Source organism: Tupaia chinensis, unplaced genomic scaffold, assembly GCF_000334495.1.
Source record: "Tupaia chinensis unplaced genomic scaffold, TupChi_1.0 Scaffold000622_1, whole genome shotgun sequence".
Lineage (NCBI taxonomy): Eukaryota > Metazoa > Chordata > Mammalia > Scandentia > Tupaiidae > Tupaia > Tupaia belangeri.
The window spans coordinates 7,070,873-7,093,452 of NW_006160142.1; the positions used below are offsets into that span (position 1 = coordinate 7,070,873).

The 22,580-nt window shown below is 36.7% G+C and overlaps 1 protein-coding gene across 14 annotated transcripts in view; it reads right to left on the reverse strand.

Annotated features, from left to right (window-relative positions):
- Window positions 1-22,580, reverse strand: part of CCDC88A (coiled-coil and HOOK domain protein 88A) — a 157,122-nt gene that overhangs the window by 34,090 nt on the left and 100,452 nt on the right. For 8 of the 14 annotated variants that reach the window (XR_001371182.1, XR_001371181.2, XM_014591800.1 and 5 more), the window contains 5 exons: window positions 21,233-21,597; window positions 18,955-19,082; window positions 10,442-10,583; window positions 6,468-6,632; window positions 1,483-1,644 (listed from right to left, as the gene is read on the reverse strand). Coding sequence is in view for 12 of the 14 variants with exons in the window: in XM_014591800.1 (XP_014447286.1) it covers window positions 1,483-1,644; window positions 6,468-6,632; window positions 10,442-10,583; window positions 18,955-19,082; window positions 21,233-21,597 (962 nt within the window). In the remaining 2 variants the exon portion in view is untranslated. Of the gene's footprint in view, window positions 1-1,482; window positions 1,645-6,467; window positions 6,633-10,441; window positions 10,584-18,954; window positions 19,083-21,232; window positions 21,598-22,297; window positions 22,426-22,580 lie in introns of all 14 variants that reach the window. The other 6 variants (XM_014591799.2, XM_027775974.1, XM_027775973.1 and 3 more) reach the window with 1 other exon arrangement.

The window sequence follows — 22,580 nt, forward strand, 5'->3', positions numbered from 1 at the left end:
AATGGGGGAGAAGGGATTGTGGCATGGCCATCCCCCCTGGGGGGTGATTTCTCACTGTCTGCCTCTCTGTCTCTCTCTGACTCTCTGGCGAGTGCATGTACCCTATAGCAAAAACCTCTCCAAAGAAAAAAGTACAAAAGTTAAAATGCTACTTTATCATCTCTAGAATTTGGGAGTTGACAGAACTGAAAAATTACTTTTGCAAATTTTCTCAGGAATCCAAATTAAATTATTATTTGCCCTATCACTGAGAAAACGGTTACAAAAAGAGCTTTTAGGGACAGAAGATGGTGTAATGGTTACGTCACTGGACTCCTACGCAGTCAACTGCGGTCAGTCCCGGACCCAGCAGCTTAAAACTCATGCCAGGTGCATGTGTGTGCATACTACTCCCATGTAGTCGACCACAGTTCGAGTCCCAGACCTGGTGGCTTAAATTTACACCGGGCAGATCCCAAGAGGAGAATAGAGAATGGAGAAGGGATTGTGGCGTGGCTATCCCCACTGGGAGGTGATTTCTCACTTTCTATCTTGCTTTCTTTCTCTGTCTATCTGGCAAGTGCATGCGCCCTATAGCAAACCGCCCCCCCCCCCGCAAGAAAAATGCAAGTACAAATTGCTTTACAATATGGGTTTCTACCTGATTAATTACTGATTAATTATAGTCAATTTGCTGAAATGGTAGAAAGATCACAAACTATAAATAAAAGTAACCTTATTTATTTGTATTTATTGAATGAATTTATTAATGCTGGTGCTTGAAAACTTGGTATGGTATTAAATAAAAACAATTTATCTTCAATTAATGGTTTTTAAAAATAATTACATACTTACTTAATTCCATTTGTTATTATTATTTTTCAATCTAACCAGAGAGAGACAGAGAGAAAAAGGAAAAGCAAAAAAGCAAGCCGCCAGGTCCAGGACTTGCACCGCAATTGGCCATGTGAGAATTGAGTGCCTTTAACCACCACACCACCTGCCAGCCCCTTTCAATAAATTGTTAAATTCACTCATTTATGTTTCTACATCTAGCATCAGGGCCTAGCTCTATAAAAAAATGATTAATTTATTTACTTATTTTTCAAAATTTGCACATGCATTCATCAGAGATTCAGAGAGACAGAGAGAGAGTTAGAAAGCACCTCCCGGGGGATGGTCATGCTGCAATCTTCTCTTAGGATTTTGGGTGCACACACATGCATGTGGCATGTCTTTCAAGCAACCAGGTCCAGGATTCAAACTGCACTGGGTCATATGGTATTCAGCTGCCTTAACCACCATGCCACTGGCTGGCTCAGGCTTTAGACAATATTCATGTGTATGGGCAAAAGTCTTAAGGACTAGATTTGTGACTAAATATATAAAAGGTTACTTTAGTGACTATTCTATGGAAACTAAGGGTTTCAACATAGGTTTTTCTATTTTTTATTTTTGCACCCAATAGTTTGATTATATATCCCCAAAATATTGCATTACAACCTGCAGCTTGGCATTCTGTGTTTGAAGAGTGGTATTCTGTTCCTGTAATGATACCGTCTGCCTCTGAAGTGCAAGAATCTGAGCCTGCAAATTATTGTTCTGTGTCTCAAGTTGCTTAAGTTGAGTTTTCAGTGCTTGCTTCTCTGCTTGCAGTGTAGCATTCTTAATTAAAAAAAAAAAAGCATATATATTGAAAATGAAAGCAACAGTAAGCATTTCTGTAACAGACACTGGAATTTTGTACAATATGCCTTTATTGCCATTATTATCTAAAAACACTCCAATAATCTTAAAAGAGAAAAAAAAACTCCCAACCCAAAGTGTGAAATTATATTTTCATCTAGGAAAACAATGCTAAAACCTTAATATACCAAGCAACCATGGATACCAGATACAGGGTGGGAGGGTGAGACATGGCAGAGGGTGAGAGATAGGGAATCAAGGATGGGCAAAAAAAAAAAATAAAAAAGCAAAACACACAGGAAACAAGAAGTGGAAAATTATTTGTTGACGATAACACGTATGTTGATATGCTTGATTGAGCCAAAATACAGTGTATTCTGGATGGAAAATCTCATTTTGTATGCTGTAATGATGTATAGTGAATGAATGTAAATAAATAAACTTAAAAAAATAAAATAAAACCTTAATATATCATTGTGCATATGTATTGTCTGCTTTATAATGTCCTAAAAATAAAATATCCCATTCTAAATATCTTAATTACCATAAGAAACCAGAATAGGGTTACTAGTTGTATGGTTTTAACATTACTCAAAGGTCTCCACAGTGCCTTAAATATGAAAGCAAGCTTTAAAAAGTTAATGGAAAATGCATGCTATAAAAAACTATGCATAGATTTCAAAAGTTTTTTTCCCAAGAAAATAAACTCATAGTAACTTGGTGTAACATGCCTGAATAGGATCTAGTTTGAGGCACTAAAGCAGTTTTAGAATGATTCCCCATCAGAGCAACATGAATTCTGCTAAAATTGAAGCAAGTAAAAACATCAAATTTATAGTGAAGCTTGGATGGAAGAATGACAAAAATCACTGATGCTTTATTAAAAGATTTTTGGGGCTCTGCCCCAGAGAAATATACAATTTACAAATAAGTAACTCATTTTAAGAAAGGACGAGGCTCTGTTGAAGGTGAAACCTGCAGTCACAGAATAACCACATCAATTTGTGAGAAAAAAAATTATTCTTGTTCCTGTGCTAAAAGGAAGGCTAAGTGTTACCACCAGAAACCAGAGCCAACAGACCAGATATCACTTGGCTTGGCTTACACAATTCTTACTGAAAAATTAAAGTTGAGAAAACATTCTGTTTTATGGGTACCAAAACTGTTGTGCTCAAATCAACTGCAGACAACAGCAGAATTTTCTATAGAAATTTTAAACAAGTAGGATCAAGATCCTCACCATTTTTTCCAAGAATTGAAACAAAAGATGACACATAACTTTACCAGCATGATCCCGAAGACAAAACACAATAAAAGCAAAGGTTACTATGAGGTGGAAATGATCCAGTGAAAGCAAAAGGGACTGATCAAGAGCAAAGGTCCCAGTCCACAGTTTTTTAGGATGCTCAAGGTATTTTGCTTGTTACCTTTCTAGTGAGGTAAAGAATGAAAACATCTGATTATAAGAGTTTTCAGAATGCGAGCTAAACCTCTAGCAGAAAAGCACCCCCAAAACGCTTCACCATAGTCCTCATTCATTGCAAAAACACTCCTGGCTCATTCCTCTCAACGAATAAGGGCAATTCTGCTCAAGTTTCATTGGGAATTCATCAGGCATTTACATAAAGTCCTGATTTGGCTCTTCTGACTTCCTTTTGTTTCCTAATCTTAAAAACATTTAAAGGGCACCCATTTTTTCTTCAGTTAGTAACATAAAAAAGACTGTAACAAGGTTAAATTGCCAGGCCCCTCGGTTCTTCAGAAATGGCAGAATGGCAGGTATCATTGTTTACAAAAGTGTCTTGAACTTGACAGAGATTATGTTGGGAAATAGTTAATTTTTATTTTATGTTTTCATTCCATTTTACCATGAACTTTTAAAAATCCCCTTGTTAGTGGGGCTTATGTTGGGAAATAATGTTTATTTTTATGTTTTCATTCCATTTTACTGTGAACTTTTGAAGTCCTCTTGGAAGTGGTGGCTGAGTCTAACCAAGGGGATATGCCTTACTAATTTACCCCAAAACAAGAGTATACATAGGTGAATAGTAGTCCCAGGAGAAGTAGCAAAACTAAGTATTCTCCAAATACAAATATTAGAAAGAGGCTAATAGGAACCATCTTAATCATCTGTTTAAAAAATCTAATCTATAATAGGCCTAACAGATGTTACATATTTCCCTTATTTTTTTTGCAGTATAAAACACTCACTAAAACTCTATTTCAGTTATAGGACCTCTGGAACTGATCCAGACAAAACATACCATTTTCAAATTTTACAGTACATACACCCACATTTCAATTTTATAGTTAAATAAGTGGATTACTATGCAAATCATAGATCATTATATTTAATATGACAGATATTGTAATGCTTGTCATAAATATTATATTTTCAGAATTACAATATTTCTGAGTAAATTTCATTAGGAATAAATTAGTGTAAAAAAGCATAAACAAAGAACTCTCCATATAACAAAAATAAAACATTAATTTACAAAAAGGCTGTAATTGGTCTACAACTACAATATATATAAAACGTGACAAATGAGTTACAATAGATCACTCAGATCTATATCAAGAGACAAAAGTAACACCCACTTTATCGTCTTTCATGTTACATACACCATGTGTCACTGTGTAAACGGCAGATCATGATTTTTTTTTTTTTTTGGAGAGGTTTTTGCTATAGGGCGCGTGCACTCGCCAGACAGACAGAGAGACAGAGAGAAAGAAAGCAGGAAATCCCTCCCCGGGGCGGGGGGGGGTGGCCATGCCGCAATCCCTTCTCCTCCATTCTCCTCTCGGGATCTTGGGCACGCATGCACACGCGCCCTGCGTGAGTTGAAGCCACCAGGTCCGGGACTTGAACCACGGTCGCCTACGTGGGAGTCCAGCGACATAGCCATTATGCTAACTGCTGGTCCCAGCAGATCATGATTTGACCCAAATATTATGACATAAAATCAAAGCTAAGGAAGATGGGTTTATATTGCATTTCTCTTCTGTAACTTGTTGAAATGCCTAGGATAAAAAATTTACACTGGAAAAATACACAAAATTGATGTATTTATATAAAATCTAGATTCAAACAAGTAAATAAATTTTCACTTATAATGTAAAATATCATTGTAGCTTAGCTCTTTGGAAATTTAAGTCAATAAGGTCTACTGTTTAGTCTGGATAGTTCTGGAAATAAAGAATTCTACAAAAATAAACTCAAGAGATATCAAAGACATAAATGTAATCTCTAAAACTGTAAAAATGTTATCAGAAAACATAGGAGAAATACTTCAGGTTATTGCTCTGCGCAAAAATTCTTTTTTGGTTAAGAATCAAAAGCACAGGCAATGACACCAAAGACAAATAAATACGATTGTATCAAACCAAAAAACTTCTTCAAAACAAGAGAAACAATCACAGAGTAAAGAGATAACCAGTAAGATGGGAGAAAATATTTGCAAATTATTCATCCAACAAGAATTAATTCCAGAATATACAAGGAATTCAAACAAGTCAGCAGCACAAAGACAAATAATCTGATTTAAAAATAGGCAAATGATCTGAATAGACATTTCCCAAAGAAGACATACAAATTGCCAAGTATATGAAAAATTCTCTATAACATTATTCATCATAGAAATCCAAATCAAGACAATGAGTTATATCATCTGACCCCAGTTAGAATGGCTATTGTCAAAAAAGACAAAAATTAACAAATGCTGGCAAGCAGAGAAAAGGAAATTCTTATCCCTGATGTTGGTAATGTACAGTATGGTTATTATGGAAACCAATAGGAAAATTTTCTCAAGAAGCTATATAAATATGGAACTGCCATCTGACCCAGTGAGCCCTCTATTGAGTATGTAGTCAAAGAAAAGGAAACCAGTATGTTGAAGACATTATCTGCACTCTATGTTTATTACAGCACTAGTCACAAGAGCCAAAATATAGAATCAACCAAAGTGTTCATCAACAGATGAACAGAAAAATAAAAATGTGGCACATTCACAAAATAAAACATGAACCAGCCATTGAAAAGGATGAAATCCTGTCATTCAAGAAAAGACAGATGAGTCTAGAGGACATTATGTTGAATGAATTAACCCAAGAACAGAATAAGAAGTACGACATTTTCTCTCATTGGTAGAAGCAAAAAAGAGAATAGATGGTCCAGTAAGGGCCCATCAAGGTTAAGCTGCAGTGGTGTGAGCTGCTAAGATGTTGTGCTTCCTAGGCTGACCCCAAATGGGATACTTGGGTTGGATTCCCAGTACAACCTAAAAGCTGGGTGTGGACGTATGTGCCTTTAATCCCAGTGACTCTGGAGCCTAAGACAGGCAGGGCAAGTCAGAAAAAACACAGTAAATAATTTGAATTTTATTCTAACTGAAATGGGAAGTCACTGGAGATTTTAAGTAGCAGAATGGCATGAGATGGATTGTGTTTTAGAAAAATCACTCTGACTACTATACTGAGAATGGGTTTGCGTGGACTAGGTATGGAAAGAGGAAGATATTTTAATGATCCAAGTGGGAGATGATGGTATCTAGAAAAGAAGTAGATGGGTTGGAGTTATATATTCCAGATAGAGCTGACAAATTTTGCTGATTAATTTATGTAAGGGTAAGGCAGTTTATAATTCGTTCATCAGTCTTGTAAATACAGAAAAAATCAGTCAAGTCAGTGTAAAATGAATAAAACTACAAAACCAGATTAATTTTCTACTACATCTAAGATAAATATATCCAATGATCATTTATTTCTGAGAAACTATTTCCTAAAAGTTTTAAAATACTTACATTTCTTTCTACTTCAATTAATCTGTCTTTAACTTTCAGAAGCTCTCTAGTTGTTTCTTGACTTTCTCGTTCCCATTTGTTATCTTCGCCAGATATTGGAGGAGAGCTCTGTACCATCCTTTCCTCATCCTGTCTCTGTTTGAGAGCTTCATAATTTTTTTTCACCTAAAATTTTATTTAAAATATTTTAATGGAGAGAAAAACCACCAGTTATACTTCTCACAATTAATCTGACTCTGCACTGATTTGATGAATGTAAGACACTAATTTAAAATGTGCTTTTTCCTTTCTTTCTTTCTTTTTTTTTTTTTAGAGGTTTTTGCTATAGGGCGCTTGGGCTCGTCAGAGAAAGAGACAGAAAACGAGAAATCACACCTGCCCCCCTGCAAGGGGGATGGCCATGCTGCAGTCCCTTCTCCTCCATTCTCCTCTTGGGGTCTTGGGCACACATGCATGCACACACGCCCAGCATGAGTTTAAGCTACCAGGCCCAGGACTCAAACTGTGGTCGACTACATGGGAGTCCAGCAACATAGCCATTACGCCAACTGTCGGTCTCCAATTTTTGCATTTTAAAAATGTGAATCATTTCCTCCTATACTCTGCTTCTGTGCCTTATTGGTACAATACATTCTATAATTTCAAATCCTGTGAAAATATCTTTTTTTTAGAGATTTTGCCTTAGGGTGTATGTGCTCCACCAGAGAGAGAGAGAGAGATAGTGAGAGGGAAAGTGAGAAATCACACCCCCCACCTCCTCCAACCTCCCCTGGTAGGGATGGCCACATCACAATCCCTCTCCTCCATTCTCTTCCCAGGATCTTAGGCACACATGTCCAGTAAGTTTCATGCCTCTGGGTCCACGACTCGAACCACGGTCGGCCATGTGGGAGTCCAGCAATGTAACCACAATGCCATCTGCTGGTCAGTGATAATAACAACTTTAACTGGACAGTATATTCATTCTGGGAAAATTCATTTTGCAAGCTGTAATGGTACACTGATTGAGTACATATATATAAAAAAAATACTAACAATTCTTGTTAGAACTATGTATAATCAATTTATAAACTTTACAAAGATCTCACTTGGCCAACCACGGTTGCAGTCCCAGACCTGGCAGCTTGCTTCCTCACTTTTCCCTCTCTCTCTCTTACTCTGTACCTTTCTGGTCAAATTAAACAAAGAGAGAGAGAGAGAGAGAGAGAGAGAGAGAAAGAAAGAGACAGACAGACAGAAAGTTAAATGAAATAATTTTTTAAAAAAGTCTTTCTTTTTTAAAGATTTATTTTACTTTATTTATTATATTTTAATTTTGACCAGAGAGATACTGAAAGAGAGAAAGGGAAAGTAAGAAAGCAAGCCGCTAGGTTTGTTACTTGAACCATAGTTGGCCATCTGAGAGTCCAGCGCCTTAACCTCCACACCACTTGCCAGCGCCAATAATCAGTCTTAAAAAGGCACCTAAATTATCTACAGTAGTCCCTCTTATCCATGGTTTTGCCTTCCATAGTTTCAGTTACTAACAGTCTGAAAAATATTAAACAGGTAATTCCAGAAATGAATAAATCATGTTATAAATTTTGTGCTGCTGGGGCAGGCTCTGAGGCCTAGTGGTTAAGGGAGCCAGATTCCACATGGCTGACTGTGCTGTTTGAGTCCCAGACCTGATCACTGAGAAACACCATGCACTCCCAAAAGGAGGGAGATGGAGGAGAAGGGATCTCTCACTTTCTTTCTCTTCATCAATCTCTGTCTCTCCAGGGAGCGTACATGTCCTATAGCAACAATCTTTCAAAGAAAAGAAAGAAATAGAAAGATTTAGAAATATAATATACATATGTAGACTTACGTGTAATTTGGTGTTTTTTAAAAATCATACCCAGCCATATAACCCACATATCAACATGACAGAACATATTCATCACTCTAGAAAATCACTGCTTAATAGATAGCCACTGTTTTGATTTCTGTCACCAAAATTTAGTTTTATTTACTTTTAAAATTTCATATAAATGAGAGACCAGCAGATGGTGTATGGTTATGTTGCTAGACTCTCAAGTAGTTGACCACGATTCAAGTCCCAGACCCAGCAGCTTAAAACTCATGCTGGGCACGCGTGCCCAAAATCCCCAAAGGAGAATGGAGAATGGATTGCAGTGTGGCCATCCCCCAGGGGGGTGATTTCTTGCTTTCTATCTCTCTGTATCTCTCTCTCTGTGTCTCTCCAGCAAGCACATGCATCCTATAGCAAAAATCTCTCTCTAAAAAATATGACAAAACCGTTTTCATATAACTGCAATCATACAGTATGTAATCTTTTGCACATGTGTCTTTTGAGCATATTACCCGTGTAATTAAGTACAATAGTTTTTTCTTTCCTATCACTTCATAGTCTTTCATTATATGGATATACTAAAATTGCCTTATTCAATTACCAGATGATAATCATCAGGCTATTTTCAGTTTTTTATTACGATGAATAAAAATTCCTTTACTGGGTCAACACGTGATTTTATTCGCAACTCACTAATACTGTTTAATGGGGTAAAAAATTCAGGACATAAAAGAGATTAATGAAATCTGGCATCAAGTTTTACTTTATTTTGTTAGATAACCCTTTATGTTAACTAAGCACAGTTCTGAAATTTCCTCTGTAACAGTATCTGTTCCATGGTACTGTCTCTGACAAAGACCAGAGGATATAGGCAAATGGTGAACAAACCTTTTTTCTTTCTGCATGAGAAATTCAACTGTGGTTAACTGTTTCTCTGGAAACCTGATGAAATTTTAACAGTCTATGTTACTAGGCAACACTCCTTAAATGAAAAATAACCCAGGACCAGCAGATGGCATAATGGTTGCATCCCTGGACTCCCATGTAGTCGACTACGGTTCAAGTTCCTGATATGGCAGCTTAAAACTCAGGCCGGGCACGTGTGCGCCCGTGCCCAAAGTCCCGAGAGGAGAATAAAGGAGATGGGTTTGCAGTGTGGCCATTCTCCTATGGGGGTGATTTTACTCAGTCTCTCTGACAAGCACATACAGCCCAGAGAAAAATGTCTCTTAAAAAAAGAAAAAAAAAAAGAAAAAGAAGAGAAAAATGACCTCTGATTAATAAAAACTATAACACAACTCTACCAATCTATCATTTACTAACCCTATGGAATAGGCAAGTCCCTTATATTTCAATTTACTCATTAAATAAAAGCAGACCATTGCTTCTGCCTTGTTTATATCATGGAATAAAATTCCAAGTATCACAAGACAACAAATCTAGAAAAGACCTCACATTTATGAGATGAAGTGGTTTTTTTAGAGATATTTTTGCTATAAGGCACGTGCGCTCACCAGAGAGAGAAAGCGAGAAATCACCCCCAAAAGGGGATGACCACGCTGCAATAGGGTCTCCTCTATTCTACTCTTGGGATTTTGGGTACATACACACACATGCCCAGCCTGAGTTTCAAGCCGCCACGTCTGGGACTCAAACTGTGGTAGACTATGTGTGAGTTTTGCAATGTAACCACTATGCCATCTGCTGATCCCAAGAGATTAAATGTTTTCTTATATCCCACATATGATTTTCCTCTACTTGGGTATCCTCACGCCCACATCTCTGCCTACCAAAATTTTACCTGGACTCTCACTCAATAGGAAGAGAGTGCCATAGTCAGCATCAGATTGAGAGCTTTTCCCAATGAAATAAGCTTCTTCTTTTCCCTAACTTGCTCATACAATTTCGCTATGTCTCTAACTGCATAAGGAACGTAATCCACATGAAATACGACCAAATAAATTATAGCATATCCACATAATAAAGTTTTTATTAAGAAAACTCTCAAATTTACGAAAAGAAAGAGACTAAGCACTTAAAAATGGTATTTGCATTTTTATTTTCCAGTTTATACTTTTCTGTCCAAATGTTTATGAAATAAATGATAAAGAAAATTATTCCCAAGAAAATTACTTACTGTTTTAAGTTCTTGGCGTAATTGCTGGTTATAATTTGTGGATTCTTCTAATCGAGCTTCTAGAGCAGCAATTTTTTCTTCTTTTATTTCAAGGGACTTCTTAAGAGTGGATTCTAATTTTGATTCCAAAAGTTTGTACCTACTATCCAAGTACAAAAGTAGTTTTATCACAGGAGATCATAAAATTATTAAAGACAAATTATGAGCACAGATATTGATGCTATAAGTGGGCCTTATTAAACTCTTTTTTCTTAAAAGAAGCAAATTAACTTATTTTCCTCTTACTGTTCCTGCTTTTCCTTTAAAACTATTCCTGGTCATGAAGAAACAAGAACAGAGCTCCAGATTGTAGCCCAGATTGTCAAAAGCAATAATGAATGTTTAAAAGAAATATGGAAGATTTAAGTCCCAAAATGTTCCTTTTCATTCTGTAAGAACAGAATTTATACAAAGAGGAAGTGGGTGGATCCATTCTATCATGAAGTATTTGCCTATGATAACAATATGTAAACTATTTATCTACAGAATTAATGAAGAGCCATGACTTAAAAACTCACCTGAAGACTGTTTTCAAGTATAGAGTAATTGTAGTAAAAAAAGATAATGATATATATTCATGACACAGGATACTGGTGACAGAGTTGTGAAGAGGAAGATAAAATGTTTCTGTCAGTATTACAGTTATCATTTTTTTTTTTTTGGAAATATTTTTGCTATAGGGCGTGTGTGCCTACCCGAGAAAGAGAGAGAGAGAGAGAGAGAGAGAAACAGAGACAGAAAGCAGAAATGACCCCCCAGGCGAGATGGCCACGGGATCTTGAGTTTTAAGCCACCGAGTCTGGAACTCAAACTGCGGTCAACTCCATGGGAGTTCAGTGACACAATTACACCATCTGCTGGTCACTAAAGTTACTTTTTTGAATGGTAAATGCATAAGTAATTTAAAATTATTGTATACACTTTTTTTTTTTTTTTGGAGAGGTTTTTGCTATAGGGCACGTGTGCTTGCCAGAAAGACACAGAGAGATAGAAAGCAAGAAATCACCCCCAGGGAGGATGGCCATACCACAATCCCTTCTCCTCCATTCTCCTCTCAGGATCCTGGGCATGCATGTACACATGCCTGGCGTGAGTTTAAGTCACCAGGTCTGGAACTTGAACCACAGTCGACTACGTGGGAGTCTGGCAACATAGCCATTACGCTAATTGCTGGTCCTCTCACAAAAAGAATAGTGCATGAACACAGTTTGACAGAGTCTCATAAACATCATTTCTCAGCCTCTTGGCTAAGATCAAGTAAGGGTGTATCATAAACCAAGGATTAGAATTAACCCATTTCTTGGGGTCAGCAGATGGCACAGTGGTTGAGGCGCTGGACTCCCACACGGCAGACTGTAGTTCAAGTCCTAGACTCAGCAGCTTGAAATTCATTCTGGGAACATGCATGCATGCCCAGAATCCTGAGAGAATAGAGGAGGGATTGCTTTCTGGCCATCCCCCAGGAGGGTAATTTCTTGCTGCCTCTGTCTTTTCCATGACTGCACAGGCCCTAGAGCAAAAATCTCTCCCCCCTGCACCCAAATAAGAATTTAACCCATTTTCAAGGACCTTAAAACAAAACCAAATAAAAACCTAAAGTATGATGATACTAGAGACAATGTGGGAGGAGAATAGGAAGTGGGAGATGAGAGGGAGAGAATCAAGGGGGATATGAAAGAAGCAATACCTTTATGGAACACAAAACTGGAAAATTATCTGCTGATGATAATGTGTACGATAATACCTTTTCATTTCTTTCTTTTTTTTTTTTTGAGAAGTTTTTGTTATAGGGTGTGTGTGTTCGCCAGAAAGAGACAGAAAGCAGGGGGGATGGCCATACCGTAATACCTTCCCCTCCATTTCCTCTTGGAATCTTGGGCATGCACACACACAAACATATTTAAAGCATTTACTGAGTCTAATTTTGGCTATGTTCAACTAATGATGTCTGATTTGCTCCTGGACTATCCTGATAGAGATGTATAGCGAGCAGAGAAAAATAAGGATCTCAGATGAAATGATGGATGAGAATATTGAGCATAGAGAATAAATGGATAAGAAGTCTATAAAAACAATTATATTGAAAGAGAAGACAGAAGAAGAAAAGTTAAAAGAGAAAGACAAGAGTGATCATATTTGTTTACAACTCTACCACTAAATACACTGTGTTGCGTTTTAACTTATCTATTTATACATTTAATTCCACTACTAGGCTCTATGTATTCCTTGAAAGCAAGAGTAAGTACCATAATAATAATTTTACCTTCCAAGGGGGTTAGAGGAAATAACATCGGAAAAAAATGGAAAAGTGAAAGACTAATAAGAATTAGGAACATTGTCTGAGATTGATATATGATAAAAATTCTGTGATGGAGAATATGAAATATTAAAGAAATTTACGTCTGAGCTCTGTATTTTCTTTGTGACAAAAGGTTAATTTAACTACTAAGAAACGAGTGGCTTAAGACACTTCTCTCCTGATTACCCCAAATTCAATCAGCAGTTATCAAGTGCTCTCAATTCCATTTCTAAAAAGTTTTAGTTCAACATATACCTTCATATCCACATCCAATGCTTTTGTTACACAAATAATTACGTGAGGAATGATGAATACATCACATCTTGCCTAGAATATTATAATAGCTTTCAAACTCTTCTCTGTGACTCTAAATTCACCCCTTTTCTAATCTAGCTTTCATATTACTCTATGAATTGCTCAACATACTTTGTGCTTTTATAAAAATGCCTTTGTCTGTATGGAATCCCCTTTCCCCACTATTTCCAGCTTGCAAATGCTTGTCATTTTTCAAGGCTCTGTTGAAGCATGAGCATTTCTATGGTATTTGAAGATCAGCAAATAATAACAGCTCGGTTAGGAACAGGTGTCACACAATGTGACACCTGGGTTCATAAACTTATAACAGGGTAAATTAGGACAGTACATGGTTTACTTTTTTTTTTTTTTTTAACCAAAAACATGCGATACAGTGTCTGATGCATCTCAGGAAACAAATAGGCTTGAATTAAAAAGTGATGTATATTCAGTAAACATTTTAAAAGATAGTAAACAAAATTAGTACTTAACTATCTGATTCATTCAAATAAAAAAGACTTCCTCATGAAATATCTGTATTGTTAATTCAGTAATAGTTGCTAGCTGCTATGGGGCCAGCAGGGTATGGTGATTAAGGCACTGGACTCCCACATGGCCGACCACAGTTCAAATCCTGGAACTGGTGGTGTGCTTTCTCTCTCTCTCTCTCTCTCTCTCTCTCTCTCTAGTAAGTGCATATGCCATATAGCAAATTTAAATAATAATCAATTAATTAATCTAAAAAAATTGAGTCATCAAAAAAGTCATGATGTATTTTTCTATGAAAAAATGTGTTGTGACTTTTCCAACAACCCAATAGTTGCTTTATCAGAAATAGTAGACCTGAGACCGGTAGATGGCATAACGGTTACGTTGCTGGACTCCTATGTAGCTGACCACAGTTTGAGTCCTGGACACACCAGCCTAAAATTCATACTAGGCGACTGTGCATGTGTACCCAAGATACCCAGAGAGAGAAGGGATTGCAGACTGGCCATGCCCCTGAGGGGTGATTTCTTGCTTTCTGTCTCTCTGGAAAGCGTACATGCCTTATAGCAAAAATCTGTCTAAAAAATTAGAAAGAAATATTAGAACTACTTATGAGAGTAAATGCTCCAAATTACTCCTCTTTATTGTAGAAATAATCTTTTCTTTTTAAAGGTTTTTTGCCACAGGGAGCATGTGCTTACCAGAGATAGAGAGAGAGGGAAAGTGAGAAATCACCCAGCAGGGAGAGGGCCATGTTGCAGTCTCTTCTCATCTACTCTCTTCTCAGGATTTTGGGCATGTATGCACATGTGCCTAGTGTGATTTTCACCAGGTCCTGGACTTGAACCACAACTGACTATGTGGGACTCTAGCCTTAACCACCATGGCACCTGCTGGTCTTTAGAACTAATCTTTTAAAGTATCAATGTATTCTATTTTCTTTGAACATTCTCAAAGTTACATCAACAGATCTAACATAATTAGCACTCATTTTTCCTATACACATTTAACATAAATTCTAGAACATAATAAATGGCTAGATGATAAAACAAAGTATATAATCACAGAAATTCCAATGAATTAAAATCTAGTCAACATAAAAGAATATTCTAAGAAATACACAACTTATATTCTAGCTGAATCCATGTGGCCAAGAAGATTCTAAATAGCAGACTACCTGACAAACAGTTAAACTACTTGATTAGCTGTAATTATAATATGAGACAAAAGACACTTTCTTTTCTTTTCTTTTTTTTCAGGTTTTTACCATAGGGCACATATGCTTGCTGGAGACAGATAGTAAAAGGGAAAGTGAGAAATCACGCCCCCAGGAGGGATGGCCATGCTGCAATCCCTTCTCCATTCTTCTCCTGGGATTTTGGGCAAAAATTGCTCAGAGTGATTTTCAAGGCACCAGACCTGGAATTCAAATCACTGTCAGCCATGAGGGACTTGAGTACCCTAACCAAACTGCCACCTGCTGGCCCCAACAGAAATTTTCTTTAAACCTACATGATAATTTTTTATAGTAAAGGGAATATGAGTTTATTTTTTATTCTATTGGCCAGGTCTTTAGTTTTCTACATTTTTTATACCTTAACTGTATTATAACACATTTTTCTTTGTTTCATACTTTTCTTCCATTTCGTTCTCTCTTTTTTTTTTTTTTTTTCTAAGAGAGATTTTTGCTATAGGGCCCATGCGCTCATTGGAGAGACTAAGACAGAGAGACAGAAAGCAAGAAGTCACCCCTCCCCCCGGGGGGATGGTCAATCCCTTCTCTTCCTATGGGGATTTTGGGAGCGCGCGCACACACACACACACACATCCAGTGTAGTTTTAAGATGCTGGGTCCAGGACTCAAACCACAGTCAACTATGTAGGAGTCCAGCAACATAACCATTATGCTATCTGCTGGTCACCCTCCATATTTCTCTTTAATCTATTTTTTAAAAGAATTATTTACTGGGAACCAGCAGTTAGCGTAATGGCTATGTCGCTGGACTTCTAGTCGACTGCGGTTCGCGTCCCGGACCCGATGGCTTAAAACTCATGCCGGGTGCATGTGCGTGCATGCCCAAGATCCTGACAGAATGGAGGAGAAGGGATTGCAGCGTGACCATCCGCCCTGGGGGGTGATTTCTCGCTTTCTGTCTCTATGTCTCTCTCTGTCTGTCTGGTGAGCGCACACGCCCTACGGCGAAAAACCTCTCAAAAAAAAAAAAAGAATTATTTACTTAATTTTATTTATTCATTTATTTTATTTTAATTTGACCAGAGAGAGACACAGAGAAAGAGGGAGAGGGAAAATGAGAAAGCAAGCCACCAGGTTCAGACTCAAACCATGCTTGGTCATGTTGGAGTGTCCAGCACCTTAACCACCACATCACCTGCTGGTCTCATCTTTAATCTATGTTTTGACAAATAAAATAAATCAAAGAATTGAGGCATTAAAGTACATAATGCCAATAAAAAAAATCTGCCACCTACATGGCCTCCTGTTTTCCTGTAACTATATTTTTATTATGTAACATTTTAGCATTTATTGAGGTTAAGTTGACTTTGATTCTTTTTTCCTTACAGAACTTTCTCTAAGGGAAGAAAGGAACCAGAAATGGGACGAAATATGTAAGTGAACTGGTTTATTTGTTTTGATTTTGCCAGAGGGCTCCTAAGCTGGCCAGAGACAAACTGAGAATGCATTCCCCATGAAAGAGGGAGGGTCATGCTGTAATCCCTTCTCAACCATTCTGTATCCTTTCAGGATTTTGGGCATGCATGCACATGGCCTGGTGTGTTTCTCAAGTTGCTGGGTCCAGGACTTGAACTGTTCTGTCAGCCATGTGGAATCTAGCCTCCTTAACTACCACGCCACTAGCTAGCACCATAAGTGTTTTCTATACTAGTACAGAAAAGAATCAACAAAAACATAAATGTAATACACCATATGAACAGGAATAAAGATAAAAACCTTATGGTCATATATCAATTGATGCAGAAAAAGCATTTGATAAGATACAACATCCCTTCATGATCAAGACTTTCTGCAAAATCAGCATAAAGGGTCATTTCTCAGCACAATAAAAGCTATCTATGAAAAACCCATAGCAATCATCATCCTGAATAGAGAAAAGCCGAAAGCTTTCCCACTAAAAACAGGTACAAGACAAGGATGCCTACTTTCTCCACTCCTTTTCAATATAGTCCTCGCCAACGCAATCAGAAAAGAAGAAAAAATTAAAGGCATCCAAATAGGAAAAGAAGAAGTGAAACTCTCTCTATTCGCAGATGACATGATTTTATATGTAGAAGACCCAATGGTTTCCATTTAAAAATTTCTGGAAGTAATACACGAATACAGTAAAGTTGCAGAACGCAAGATCAATATAGAGAAATCCAGAGCATTTCTGTATACAAACAACAGGCAGACAGAGAAAGAACTGAAAAAATTTATTCCATTTACCATAGCCACAAAAGTATAAGATACTTAGGAATAAATCTAAGCAAAGAAGTGAAAGACCTCCACAAGGAAAACTATGAAAAACTAAAAAAAGAAATTGGGGACCAGCAGTTAGCATAATGGCTATGTCGCTGAACTCTCATGTAGTCGACTGCAGTTTGAGATCTGGACCCGGTGGCTTAAATTCACACCAGGTGCGTATGCATGCATGCCCAAGATCTCGAGAAGAGAATGGAGAAGGGATTGCAGCGTGGCCATCCCCGCTAGGGGATGATTTCTCGCTTTCTGTCTCTCTCTTTTTGGTGAGCACATGCACCCGATAGCAAAAACCTCTACAAAAAAAAAAAAAGAAAGAAAGAAATTGAAAATGACACAAAAAAGTGGAAAGACATCCTATGTTCATGGATTGGAAGAATATAATCAAAATCACAATTCTACCCAAATTAATCTACGTATTTAATCCAATGCCAATCAAAGTACCAGACACATTCTTCATAGATCTAGAAAAGACAATCATAAAATTTGTCTGGAATCATAAGACCCTATATTGCCAAAGCAATTCTACACAAGAACAGTGGAGTGGGCAGCATTTCACTTCCTGGCCCAAAAATGTACTACAAAGCTGTGGTAATCAAAACAGCATGGTACTGGCACAGAAATACATATGCAGACCAATGGAACAGAATACAGTCCCCAGAAATAAATTCTCAAACATACAGTCAACTGACTTTTGACAAGGAGTACCAGTCAATCCAGTGGGAAGAAAAAAGAAAACCTCTTCAGCAAATGGTGTTAGAAAAACTGGATTTCCACCTGCAGAAAGATGAATTTGAACCCCTATCTCTCACCTCTGACAAAAATTAAGTCAAGTTGGATCAAAGATCTAAATCTAAGAACTCAAACTATAAAACTGCTCCTAGAAAACACTGAGGAAACTCTGGGAGACATTGGGGTAGGGAAAAACTTCTTAAATAAGACCCCCAAAGCACAGTCAATAATTCACAAAATAGACAAGTGGGATTAAATCAGAGTAAGAAGTTTCTGCATGGCAAAAGACACAGTAACTAGTGTGAATTGACAGCCCTCAGAATAGGAAAATATTTTTGTAACTTATGCATATCAGATAAGGGACTGATAACCAGAATACAGAAGGAACTCAAGCAGCTGTTTGGAAAAAAAATGATGATCAACTCTATTAAAAGATGGGAGAAAGAGACTCCTTGGTATCTACCCAAAGGACAGAAGAATTCTTAATCAGAAAAGTGCTTTCACATCAATGTTTATTGTGGCACTATTCACAATTGCTAAGACATGGAACCAACCCAAATGCCCATGAACAGATGAATGGATTGAAAAAGTATGGTATATATATTCTATGGAATACTACTCAGCCATTAAAAACAACAACAACAACAACAACAGCAACAACAACAACAACAACAAAACCCTGGCTTTTGACAGAAAGTGGAAATATGGAAGATTTACTGCTGAGTGAAGCAAGCCAGACTATGAAGGAGAATCACTGTATGTCCCCACTTAATATACACTAAGTGTCCACATTCTATGACTGAAATTGACTGACTAAAGGATATACAAACACAATAAATGGGTGTAAATACCAGATATAGTGTGTGAAGAGTAGGGCCTGAGGAAGGACATTTAGAAGAAAAATAGGGAGGCAAAGCATTAATGGGACAAAGAAATGTGGTATTATCTGTTGAAGATATTTTATAGTTTAATCAACTGGACTAGGGAGAAATGTTTGCATAGTGAAATACTCACTTTGTAAGCTAAAAAAGATCACTGAATATATACAAAAAATTAAAAATGAAAAAATAAAAGTTCAGACTAAAAAAAAAAAAAAAGAATTAAAATTTAAGTCAAATAAAATAAAAAGCCCCAGGTGTTTGCCAAATAAGATGTAATACTTACCTATCATCAGTACTTTGCTCATCATGTAAGAGTCGCTCTTTATTTAATCCTATTTTCTCAAGCTCATGAGTTAATTTTTCAAGATCATTGTTCATTTGTTGAGTCTTCAATTTTTCACTCACCAAATCCTTATTTTAAAAAAAGAATAAACAACTCAGGTGGGTGTAAAAAACAAACAGCTAATAAAGTCAGCCAAGGGGCCAGCAGGTGGGATGGTGGTTGGGGTGTTAAGACTCCCACATGGCTGACAGTGGTTTGAGTCCCGGACCTGGTGGCTTGAAACTCATGCCAAGTGTGTGTGTGTGTGTGTGTGTGTGTGTGTGTGTGTGTGTGCATGCCCAAAATCCCAGGAGGAGAATGGATTGTGGTGTAGCTGACCCCTGGGGGTTAATTTCTCACTTTCCTCTTTCTGTCTCTGTCTCTTTCAGGCAAATGCATGTGCCCTATGGAAAAACCATAAAAAATAAAAAAATTAAATAGAAAGAAAGTCAAGATTATAATTACCAACATCCAGGAATACATATAATTTGAGCCAGGAAAGACAGAAAAATTGCTGTTGAACCTTGTCTTCATCATTAAAAACTACTACATTACATTAAACTGATTACTACTATATTAAAAACAATAAAATTCTAAAAGGTAATTTTTAATTTAACAGTGCCTTAACCACCATGCCACCTGCTGGTCTACTAATACCTTTTTAACCCTAATAGTAAAAACTAAAAGAGAAAAACTGTTCAAGTCTTTACTGTGACTATTCACCTGAGGTTTAAAAACTGGGGAGCATAACATACACGTTTATTTTTTGAAGGGCACATGCTCACTAGAGAGAGACAGAAAGATGGAGAGAGGGAAAAGGAAAAGGCAGCCCCTATGCCACATGATCCCCTCACAAAGTCTTTTCCTGCATTTCCCTATTTCGTTGGGATTTGAGGCACACACACGGATGCACCTGGCATGTTTTCAAGCCACAGGGTCCAAGATTCAAACTGTGCAGTCAGTCATGTGGGATCCTATTCCCTTAACCTGCAGGCCCATGGAACCAGCTTTCATTTAACCTTTAGTAATGAGCTAGAACTTCAGTGCCTATGTCTTCTTTTGAGTATATATGTGAGATACAACACTCCTCTCCTTTCCCAAACCCCCTCCCCTAGTGGAAGATGTGTAAGATATTGATCTGAAGAACTAGGTGATATTCTTAGCAGTTCAGGCATAAGAAACCTGATCTCACATCTGTTAGGTTACAGAACAGAAGAAATAATTAAAAAGCAATGCTTCTTTAGCAGAAATGCAGACTGTCCAGTGTAAATTTCTGACAGAATGCTCTAATTATCAAATCTCATATAGCAAAGAAATGAAAAAAGACAAACATGCTACCTTGTGATTTGCATCAACTATGTTTTACAGGCCATATTGCCAACCTACTATAAATTTCAGAATTCTTCTCAATATGCAGATTTAAGCAACAACTAAATCTGATCATCCAATGTTGACCCTTAATTTGAACCTAATTTGCACGCTTTGGCTTAGAGATCAAAATTTCTTGGGGGCTTTGGAGTCTGAAAGATCTGTATTTAAATCTGGTAATCCAACTGTGTCATTTATCCTGTGTGATCCTATATATTACTTCATGTTTCTGTGCCTGTTTTCTAATCTGAAAAATGGAGATAATACCTATAAAAGAACTGGCTGTAAAAAATTATATACATAGATGGAAAAACAACTATATGAAAGTCCTTAGTATTTGGCACATGGCATTCAATAAAAATAACTACCATACTTTCTGTGATATCTAGCACTAAGTAAGAGTCTTGATCAGTATTTCGAAATAAAAATTTGAAATTATGTAATAACATTACCACAAGAAAACCATATTACTACAAATTCTTTAAAAATACAATTTACATGTACCTCTTTAGTTAGAGTTAGAAACTTGGAAGCTTTGGGGGCCGCAGGTGGTGTGGTGGTTAAGGTGCTGGGTATTCCCACATGGCTGACCATGGTTCAAGTCTTGGACCTGGTGGCTTGCTTTCTCACTTTCCTTCTCTCTGTGTGTCTGTCTTTCTCTGGTCAAATTAAGATAAATGAATGAATAAATAAAATTAAATAAATGATTCTAAAAAAAAAAAGAAACTTGGAAACTTTTTTTAGTTCTAATTCCAAAATTCTATTGAACCGTAAAAAAATTCAAATTACTGTTGAATTCCAATAAAATTTAAAGAAATCTTGAGTTAGAATGTCAAAAATATATGACTTAAACTTAGATAAATATATTTACCTCACGTAATGTAACCAACGTTTTTATATCAATAGTTGCTCTTTTTACAAGTTCCTTGTTTTCTTTCTCTAATTCTTTCAAACGAACACAAGATTCCTTATATATACCAATTTCTTTGAATAGGGTTTTGTTTTCTTTTTCTAAATTTCCAATCTTCACATTATTTTCTTCTAGTGTGGTATCTTTTATTTCTGCTTGCTGTCGGAGTCTCTTATTTTCCTTCTCTAATTGTTTCTTATCCTTTTCAAGTTGAGAAGTCTCTTGCTCCAGTGATTTATTTTCTTTTTCTAGCTGTTCTAGTCTTTTGCTAGATATTTTTAATTCTTCTAGATTTTTTTGCAATGTTTGATTTTCCATCTCTAAATCTTGGGACAGAAGAATTCTTCATTGGAAAAGTGCTTGCACATCGATGTTTATTGTGGCACCATTCACAATTGCTAAGACATGGAACCAACCCAAATGCCCATGAACAGATGAATGGATTGAAAAAGTATGGTATATATATTCTATGGAATACTACTCAGCCATTAAAAACAACAACAACAACAACAACAGCAACAACAACAACAACAACAAAACCCTGGCTTTTGACAGAAAGTGGAAATATGGAAGATTTACTGCTGAGTGAAGCAAGCCAGACTATGAAGGAGAATCACTGTATGTCCCCACTTAATATACACTAAGTGTCCACATTCTATGACTGAAATTGACTGACTAAAGGATATACAAACACAATAAATGGGTGTAAATACCAGATATAGTGTGTGAAGAGTAGGGCCTGAGGAAGGACATTTAGAAGAAAAATAGGGAGGCAAAGCATTAATGGGACAAAGAAATGTGGTATTATCTGTTGAAGATATTTTATAGTTTAATCAACTGGACTAGGGAGAAATGTTTGCATAGTGAAATACTCACTTTGTAAGCTAAAAAAGATCACTGAATATATACAAAAAATTAAAAATGAAAAAATAAAAGTTCAGACTAAAAAAAAAAAAAAAGAATTAAAATTTAAGTCAAATAAAATAAAAAGCCCCAGGTGTTTGCCAAATAAGATGTAATACTTACCTATCATCAGTACTTTGCTCATCATGTAAGAGTCGCTCTTTATTTAATCCTATTTTCTCAAGCTCATGAGTTAATTTTTCAAGATCATTGTTCATTTGTTGAGTCTTCAATTTTTCACTCACCAAATCCTTATTTTAAAAAAAGAATAAACAACTCAGGTGGGTGTAAAAAACAAACAGCTAATAAAGTCAGCCAAGGGGCCAGCAGGTGGGATGGTGGTTGGGGTGTTAAGACTCCCACATGGCTGACAGTGGTTTGAGTCCCGGACCTGGTGGCTTTGAAC